The 9,621-nt window shown below is 41.9% G+C and overlaps 1 protein-coding gene across 1 annotated transcript; it reads left to right on the top strand.

Annotated features, from left to right (window-relative positions):
• Positions 1–5,811: 5,811 nt before the first annotated feature.
• On the top strand, positions 5,812–9,112 carry LOC118416159 (NXPE family member 3-like). Its single transcript, XM_035821238.1, has 3 exons — positions 5,812–6,194; positions 6,381–6,442; positions 6,784–9,112. The coding sequence occupies exons 1-3, from the start codon at positions 5,812–5,814 to the stop codon at positions 7,542–7,544; spliced, it is 1,206 nt and encodes a 401-aa protein (XP_035677131.1). The 3' UTR covers positions 7,545–9,112.
• The last annotated feature ends 509 nt before the right edge of the window (positions 9,113–9,621 follow it).

Raw genomic sequence — 9,621 nt, 5'->3', positions numbered from 1 at the left:
TATACGAGGCCCAAAATCTAATCACTTCCAGCTATCATCACACCCCACCAACACATCAGGTATGAAACCAATCCACCCAGTCGTTCTTGAGTCGAGGCTATCGTTTTCCCCAAACGGTTGTTGTCAACTGATCCCAAAAAAACATATGTTCATGGCTATATAGGGGTGATTTCTTATATTATTACATCGATTATATTGACAGATACGGGGCCCAAAATCTAATCACTTCCAGTTATCATCACACCCCACCAACACATCAAGTATGAAACCAATCCACCCAGCCGTTCTTGAGTCGAGGCTATCGTTTCCCCTATTAAAACAGTTGTTGTCAACTGATCCCCCCAAAGAAACATATGTTCATGGCTATCACTGGCGAAACAAATCACCTCACCATCTGCTTGGAGATAAGGTGATTAACAAAGAGGGAAACCACGATGCCTGTTCCAATATATCACAGATATAGGGGTGATTACCTCCATGAAATGTCATGGAATGGAGGTTATATTTTCTGTTATGTGTCTCTGTCTGTGTAGATGATTACTCAAGAACGGCTGGATGGATTGGTTTCATACTTGTTGTGTTGGTGCGGTGTGATGAAAGCTCGAATCGATGAGATTTTGGGAGCCGTATCTGTCGTTATAATCGATGTAATAATATCAGAAATCACCCCTATATTTGAGATATATTGGTACAGGCATCTTGCTTTATGTGTTTGTTAATGGGCTTAGCTCAGAGCAGATGGTGAGGTGACAGCTGTTTGGGGAACCCCGAGTTTTTTTAATATGATAATTAGTTTTATTTATGTCTGCTTAGGATATCATGGAGATGTGAAGGGTCAGTATAATTGTAAGAAGTTGAGGTACATTTAACGTTAATGCTTAACAGGTATGGATGTCTCACATACTGTACTGCTGATTTGAGTGACATGGTGATTAAAATGCCATTAGGTCCTCTCATCTGGGTTGGGTGTCAGAAGTTTTATGGGCGATACAGATGTTCTGATTTTGTTACGATAAGGGACAGTTGTTAGTTGTCTCTTTCGTAGCCAATGGTACTTGTTTTTTAGCAGACGGGGTTGGTGCCAAGTATTCATCTTACAGTTGGTGTAGGGCTGTCAGAGGAAAGTGTGCATCTCGTTTTTGTACCGTGTGAACAGCTGATGTTATGACATATTGGTGGAAAATCAAATCACCATCTGACTAAAGTTGGCCACATCCCTTCTTCTTTCTGAGTTTCCCAACTTCCTCCCACCACACAGCTCTGAGGCACATAGTCGAACCTCAATAATGCTGACAACCTTAGACATTTTAAATGCCAAACATCAAGCTTAAGGAACACCACGCTACCATATGCTGTCGACCTCTTAAACGCACATTACACAATTAAGTGTCACATTTTGATAATTACTAATCAGATGGACATCCTCTGTGTCATTAAATAAATACACCACTACTTTCCCATAACATTTATATTATATAACCATTACTCTCAAATACAACTGACTATAAATATACATACCATCCACAAAAAAGCAATAAATATTTCTTGGAGGTATGAGGTCCCCGAACTCTAGTTTCTTATATTATTACATCAATTATATCGACAGATACGGGGCCCAAAATCTCATCATTTCCAGCTATCGTCACACCCCACCAACAAACCAAGTATGAAATCAATCCATCCAGCCGTTCTTGAGTTATCTTGTACACAGACAGACAAACATAACAGAAAATATAACCTCCATGACATTTCATGGAGGTAACAATGGGACAAAAGCACAATCCATGTGAGCCGTCTGTTCAAAACACCCTCAGTTGACTTTTTGTGAAAAATACACTATCATGGATTCTCCTGTCGATTTTTCCACAGATGAGAAGGCAAACAGGCACTTGGCGGTGGGTTCGGCAACCTGTTTGCCTGTGCCACCGATCTTGTGCCCTTGGGAAACGCATGACGTTTATGGTTTTCTATCCCGATCAAAACTCAACTACGACGCACTTCAGCCAACTAAGACGGTAGTTTGACAAGGCACGTCGTACTTCAGCGACCTACGGCGTAGTTCACACAACTGGCTCCCATACGACTTGACTTCCCACAGTACGTCATAGTTGCTTGCAGTACGGTCTGACTCAACTATGACGTTCTTACCTCGAGGCTAATACGTTGACCTTTTTTGAATGCAACAAGTATCGAATTCCCGCCATGTACTAGACTGTATAGAATCATAGTATATCCCCGTCAATTGCGCAAATGATAACTAACGATATATCTCCCTTCTTAGCTACAAATGTCACATGTATGAGAGTCACATGTATGACAGTCCTTATACATGTGACTAAGGAGTGTATAAGGATATATCATATATCATAAGAACGATGCCTCATGAAAGTTAGATCCTGATTTGCACAATGAGTATTCACGTTTCCCCCACTGATCTCGGACATTTTGCCTCAAGTCAATTAGTGAAGGACGTGTGAAAAGGTTAAAAATCTCGGACCGGTTAACCGGTTAGACAGCATTTGCAGATCACGTGAGACCCGGGTTACTAATCAGCGCTGAAAGTTTGAAGATCTCTGACACTGTCACCAATTCTGTGACACAGGTGAAAACAAATTTCCTGTCCAGATTCTAGGTGAAGGAATGAAGGATGTCTTCCGTGCTATGAACAGGGTTTGAAAGGTTTCAAAGCATGTAGGTCATTACATAAGTAGCTTTTATTTGAGAAAGGCTGTATTGATGTCTTGACCAAAACCGTACCCTAAAGGCATTCTTCCACTTTTTACAAAATAGCGATGCACTGGAATGTGTCACAAATTTTGTTCTTGGTGTAAAGTATTCGGGGATAATACTTGTAACGTTATGTGTCATGGTTTCGTTATGTGACGTTTCAATCGTATTCCAGCTATTTCGCAGTATTGCTGAAAATACGTAGTTTGGGTTATTACTAGCCTGTGTTTACACAATTTCTTGCTGGCTGGGGTTATTGAGGGCTGGTAACTGTCGGGCTGGGAGAGTGATTTAGTCAGGCTATGGTTCATGATTTACGACTTAGTGGAGTCAGACCGTACTTGTGTTCAGGCAGCTACGAAGTACTCGGGAAAGTTAATTCGTATCAGTGGAGCCAGCTGTGTGAACTACCTCGTTACCTTTGCCAGAATGGCTAAGGTTATGCTTTGGGCCTGTGAGTCTGTGTGTGTGTCTGTGTGTTACCAGCATAACTCAAGAAGCCTTGGATGGATCCCGATGATATTTGTTAGGTGGATAGGGGTCGGGAAAACGAAGGTCAAGTTCGATAATGGGCCCCCTAGCGGCTTGCTAAGGTACTGCAGCAGAACCTCAATTTTTTTATCTCGCGTTCTGGACATGCTGTGGTTATAATTTTTAAGTGGTAGATAGCCCTTGGGGCAGAGAGTAAGTGCTGGAAGTTTGGATCCCCTAGCGGCTTGTTTGGAACTGCAGTCGCCGATTTCCTTTCAAACTTTGGACCAGAATAACTCGAGAACGTGTTGATGGATCGTCATGATTTTTGGTATGTAGATAGCCCAAGTAACAATGTACATAATGAAATACTAGTTATGCAAATTAGCAACTAATTTGTATAATTAATTAATAAGGAAAGTTTATAGATCCGCTGCATTTCATGATAGGACTTCCAAACTTGTCACATATATAGATGAGAAAGAGAGAAATATGAAGGCATATTAATTATGTAAATGACGGCCTCGTTTACATAATTAATGAGAAAATATAAACGTGTTGACGGATCGTCATGATTTTTGGTATGTAGATAGCCTAAGTAAAAACTTACATAATGAGATGCTAGTTATGTAAATTAACAGCTAATTTGCATAATAAATGAGGAAAGATGATACATCCACCGCATTCCGTGATAGGACTTTCAAACTTGTCACATATGTAACTGAAAAAGATGGCAGAGAGTAAGAGTTGTACGTTTGGGTCCGCTAACATCTTTTCTTGAACTGCAGGAGCCGGTTTAGTTTCTTACTTTGAAAGAGAATAAGTCTACAAGGGATGAAAGGATCATCATGACTTTTGGTATGTCGACAGCTTAAGTGATGCTTTATACACTTTAATATTAGTATGTAAATAGGGATCTAATTTGTATAAGCAATGGCAAAATGTTATGAAGCAACTCCAGGCATATAGAATGAAATATAATGAGTAACAGATTTATGTCTACAGACATCATTCTACATAACAAACCTGGTTTACTTGGCAAAGGTATGTGTTCGTGGAACTCTAGTTGTTGGCTGAAGTACGTCAAACTACGTCGTAGTTGAGTTTTAACCGTTGTACTTCGGCCTAATGCGATCTAGTTCACACAGCTGGCTCCCATACGACTTAGCTTTTCAAAGAATGTCATTGTTGGCTGAAGTACGGTTTGACCCAAGTACGCCGTAATAACCATAGCCTGACTAGATCGCTGTCCTACTAGCCCAAGGCTATGAAGGATAGGGAAGGATGGAGGAAGAGAGTCATGTCCATCCAGCCAACCTGCACGCCCGGATGATGATGATGAGTCAGAGTACAAAGATTATCTACTGATGAAATAATGTGATATCACTGTCTCAACCATTATCACGTGTGAAAGTTTTTAACCCCTTTGAACTAAAATAATGAGAAGAATAGACAGTACTAGTTTTTTTCTAAGGTTTTCTCTCCCAACAGACAAATATGGCGAACTACTGGAGGAAATGGTTTGTTGGGGGACCGACGCGCAGGTGGCTGAGTCTCATATTCCTTACCGCAACGTTTCTAGTTCTACTGTACTTCACTCAGGTACATTCTAAACACATGCATCATACATATATATTGGCATTTATAAACGAAACTGAAAAAAATGCACCAGATTTTCTGACCGCCTCTTGCGCCTAACTAAGGTAACAATTGCGCCTGTGCACGTCCGCGATCTGAAAGCACAATTTTGTTCTGGTGGACTGCCGGATACCACGGGGATTCCTCTCGGTGTTTTTACGGGTAGATCACAGTGACTATTTGTCACCGGGTTGACTTGATGTTAGCTAGGTGTTGAAATAATCCGGAGCCCGGCCAGGGCCAAATATAGCCAGTAGCCGCTAGGTGTCCCAGTGGGTCAAGTAGCCAAAGTGCCTCAAACATAATCCCCAAGCAGATTCGTCGGTGGCATAAAACAGTAACATAAGCTGGGGAAGGAGTTTAGCCGGACGAGGAGTAAAATTGGCCACGCGGAATCTGCCGCAGGACGCAACCGTACAAAGGCACTGGGAGGGGCGTGACCAATTTTACTCCTCTGCCTGCTAAACTCCTTCCCCAGCTTATGTTACTGTCTTATGCCACGGAGGAATCTGCTTGGAGATTACCTCAACCACCCTATGGAGTACCCGGTAGGGCCCCCTTTTCCAAAGCATATCGCTTCTAATAAACAATGGGTGACGTCATTTCTTTCTCTTTCTGTAGTACCCGAACTGGATCAGCCAACTAATGATGAAAACGCGATGGTCTACGGCAGAGTCTATTGACGTGAATCCGGCTGTAATTGAGAAACCGGTGTTGAACACAACCAAACCGTTTTCTCCGGTGTTAAAAACAACCAAACCGTTCTCTGCTGCGGTCTATAAGAGGCAGCTGAAATTTTCCTTAGCTTCTGAGTCTGGCAGACAATATTCTGTAGGAGATACGTTGCGCATTGAGATCTCTGCCAAAGATTCACAAAATAACATAGTTACAAACATTGGTGATTTTTTTCGAGCTTCCATTCTTACCAAACATAAGAAAAGAAGAAAAAAGAAGGAAGGAGCAGTCGGTATCATAATGGACCACCAGAACGGTACTTACACGGCGACGTTCCGACTGTTGTGGGAGGGGGAGGTCACCATCAAAATCCAACTGGTCCACCCACGGCAGGCTATCGATGTTATAGAAAGAACTATCCGAAAACATCCAATTGATCTTGTCATGTTCCGAAAACGTTATATATTAGAGAATAATGCCTACATCGACACCAAGTGTAACGTAGACCCTGCCATCTTCAAGAACACGAGTGCAGTTTGTAACTACTCGGACCCGCATGCAGGCGCCTGGTGGTATTGTGAGAAAGCCGCCAACATTTCTTGTAATACACCAGGATACCATGGCACTGACAATGGCAGACGTAACCGGTACAAGAACTTCAAAGGTGGAAAACTGTTTCGCAGGTATGTTATCTTTGAAAGAGTGATTTGGACCGCAGCAATAAATAGAACCTAATACATTTATTGATAGGAGCAGGGATGGCCCTGTGCGCTTGATGGTCTAAAAACCTTGTATGATAATGCAAACAAAGTGAACTGGTATAACGGCGTGCGTTTTTTCAACATTATGTAGTTTGATCTCTGTTACAGGGGCAACAATGCAATGAAGAAGTCGATTTCTGGATCTCCATCTAAACTTTATGTTAGAAAAGGTACGTCACATACTCTACATTATCATTGTGTAACGCATACCAAAACAAACGTTAACTTTTCAGACACAAAATGTTGACATCGTTACATTATAAAATGTCTCCTGCAATCTACAGCTCTGTGACCCGTGATTCTCGCCGCTGGCCAGCCAATCAGATACTCCCCTCCAGTTGCTGAAGCGAAAGCTATCAACCAATCATGTCGCCGTTTACTGTCAAGAGGCAGTGTGATTGGCTGGTAACTCCCTCGAATAATATGATGGGAAGAATCTGATTGGATGACAGCAAACCAGTACCAACAATCGAAGACTGGGTATGTCATAGCGTTGTTCTTTTGATCACAGGGCAAGATCCTTTGGCCAATCGCACACGGTGTGTCCGGGGACTGACCACTCCACAGATATCTGGGTTCTATCTGAACGGCGTGTGGAACTCTCTCGTCTGTAAGAACAGACATTTCTCCAGCCAGGCCGGCTGGCAGCAGTGTCTGAAGGGGAAAACTCTGCATTTCATGGGCGACTCTACCATACGGCAGTGGTGGGAACATTTCGTCAGAATATTGAAAATGGGAAAAACACATATTCCTTGGGCGATACACAAAACTGGGCCATTGCTCGCCCGAGATCCTGTTAATAACATAACGTTAAACTATCGTTCACACGGACCGCCACGTAATTGTCCTTTTACTCGGACATTTCTCCTCAGGTACGTCGCTAACACCATCGATGAAATTGAGGGAGGACCGAACGATGTGGTTGGTATCACCATGTGGGCACATTTCACCTCGTACCCTGTGGAGGTCTACAGGAAAAGAATGGAAGCCGTCCGTGCTGCCATAGAACGTTTACTACACAGGAGTCCCGAAACTCTGGTGGTCATCAAGTCGGCAAACACGGGCAGGGGCAATGAGCTGAAATCTGGGGATTGGTTGGCACACAAGCTGGACTTGATAATGAGAGAAATGTTCCGCGGGATGAACGTTGTTCTTGTAGATGTTTGGGAAATGACCAATGCACAGACCTGGCACAGGGACAACATTCACCCAGCGCCTGACATAATTGTACAAGAACTAGAGTTCCTTTGTTCTTTTATATGTCCTTTGTGAACCCGGACTTCAAAAGAACGCTTATCAATATTGCAAAAAAAAAAACACGAAAAGAAAGATCTTAAACACTATTTAGAAGTACGTTTTCGGAGCTTTTTGAAATGGTGTCCAAACAGCCAACCACACAACCAACGTAACCAATCAGCCATCTAGCCAGCAAACCATCCTTCATATCGCTATCCTTTGCAGCTGGACCTTATCGGGCTCAAACTCCCCGGGCGCTAAACGGAGATCGGCCGGCCCGACTGTCTTGGGACACCGAATAAACTGTCCTAGCTGCCCGATCCCGGCTGGCCCCCAGGGTACACGATCGCTTGCAGGATGAGAGTTGTACATAGCGATGTGGTGTATGACATGCGCAGAGCATGTGTCCTCGAGTTTACTTGATTTTGTTAATTATCTACTTCGATGTTCATTTCAGCTGCGTAAGGTTATCTTACGTTGAGTCCCAGCAGGCTTTCCGTTCGTCTTACAACCGTCAGGTGGCGCTTTTTACATACTAATAATGTCAAAGTTTTCTTGCCATTTGCATTGCAGCTTTGTTTCGCTATATGCCCGTATTGGTTTACGTCTAGTGTTGCACATATACGTTCAGTGTGGAATTGGCATCTGAAACAAATTTAACTTTTCTCTACTGTTTGGTGGATTTATCCTTGATGGTGTTATGAGTGTTTTAACTACTTTTACACAGAATTGTAGATTTCTGCTCCTTTGTTACTTACAAACCTTTTTACCTCCATGAAAAATGGAGATATAGTTTTGGGTGTGTTTATGTGTCTGAAATTTTGTCGTGAGCAATTTACACGGTATCTGGTATCTATAGGTAGCTTAGACAGAGATGCACATCATGAGGTGTAAATTATGCAAACTTACACTTGATTTGCATATTTACTGAGGAAAATCTGTATTTGCACTGCTTCCTTAATAGAACTCAATACATGCAATATATGTAGTTTGTGGCAGGTAGAACAATTACATGTATGTAACATAATTAATTAAACATAATTAATGCAAAAGTGCCATAATTCATCGATGTGGTAAATGCTTGGACAATGACCAGCGTAGGTTATTTACAGGTGTACATAACTAAGCATAGATAATGCAAATGTGGAAGTCCTTTACATAATCAGACTATTCCATCGGGATATGAGGTCTCCCAAGTCTTGTTCTCACGTTTTCGCATGTCAAAAACCTGTTTTTTTTTTCACTTCTAGTCCAAATTTAAGCCAAGGTTCCACCCAAGATTGTTTACTAGCCGAAAAATACTAGAGTCTGGGAAGCCTGGTTAACTAACTCGGATGGCACCCAGGCTACACCAACTATTACAGTTAAAAGAACTATTTCAAGTAGTGTTTGATATTTAAACAAAAGTCACTTCAACACATGAGGTACTAAAGCGTTCAAGTCAACTCCTTTTATTCAGTAAAATAGACCCTCTGTACACTGCATCTAGTAGTGTTAGGCAGAGCTGGGAAAAGATTCCTCCTAATATACAAATAATCGGACAAAAGCACAATCCATGTGAGCTGTCTGTTCAAAACACCCTCAGTTGACTTTTTGTGAAAACACACTATATGGATAATATAAGTATCATACACATATCTCACAATGTTAACAGAAACAGAAACATGTCTTATATGACACATTAGTTGCATTACTTGCCTCCCTCGTGTCAGACTAAGAAGTGCAGGTATTTGTCACCTTTTTTTAGGTAGGGTCAAGGGGACTTATCACCCCAGACAACAAGAATAGACTCAGGACGCTTTTCAGGACAGTTAGGGCAAAACCACCAAAGGATCTCTTCAGGGACATTTTGTCGTCCTACGCTATGGAACGCTCCGAACTGGGAGGCAGACAGGCTAAGTACTGTACCTTTTAGCTCCTCCTGTGAAATGTAATTTATATAACGGAATGCTCTCCCTCTTCAAGATTCAGATAAATAATGGAAAGATAAGACTGAATGCTGTGACTTCCTTACATAATTGAAATGATTTTGCAATAGAACGATTTTATGATAATAGTGAACTCAACTGTGCAATATTGTCTATGTAACGTCTTGTGTCACTCTGTCGATGTC

The sequence above is a fragment of the Branchiostoma floridae genome, chromosome 5, assembly GCF_000003815.2.
Source record: "Branchiostoma floridae strain S238N-H82 chromosome 5, Bfl_VNyyK, whole genome shotgun sequence".
NCBI lineage: Eukaryota > Metazoa > Chordata > Leptocardii > Amphioxiformes > Branchiostomatidae > Branchiostoma > Branchiostoma floridae.
The sequence above is the reverse complement of the archived record's forward strand: the minus strand, read 5'-3'. Positions and strand labels throughout refer to the sequence as shown.

Excerpts from the sequence above, each read along its gene's own strand:
- LOC118416159 (XM_035821238.1), top strand. The coding sequence starts at position 5,812 with ATGGACCACCAGAACGGTACTTACACGGCGACGTTCCGACTGTTGTGG. Across the intron at positions 6,195-6,380 it reads GGTGGAAAACTGTTTCGCAG|GGGCAACAATGCAATGAAGA; the intron begins GTATGTTATCTT and ends TCTCTGTTACAG. Across the intron at positions 6,443-6,783 it reads TAAACTTTATGTTAGAAAAG|GGCAAGATCCTTTGGCCAAT; the intron begins GTACGTCACATA and ends TTTTGATCACAG.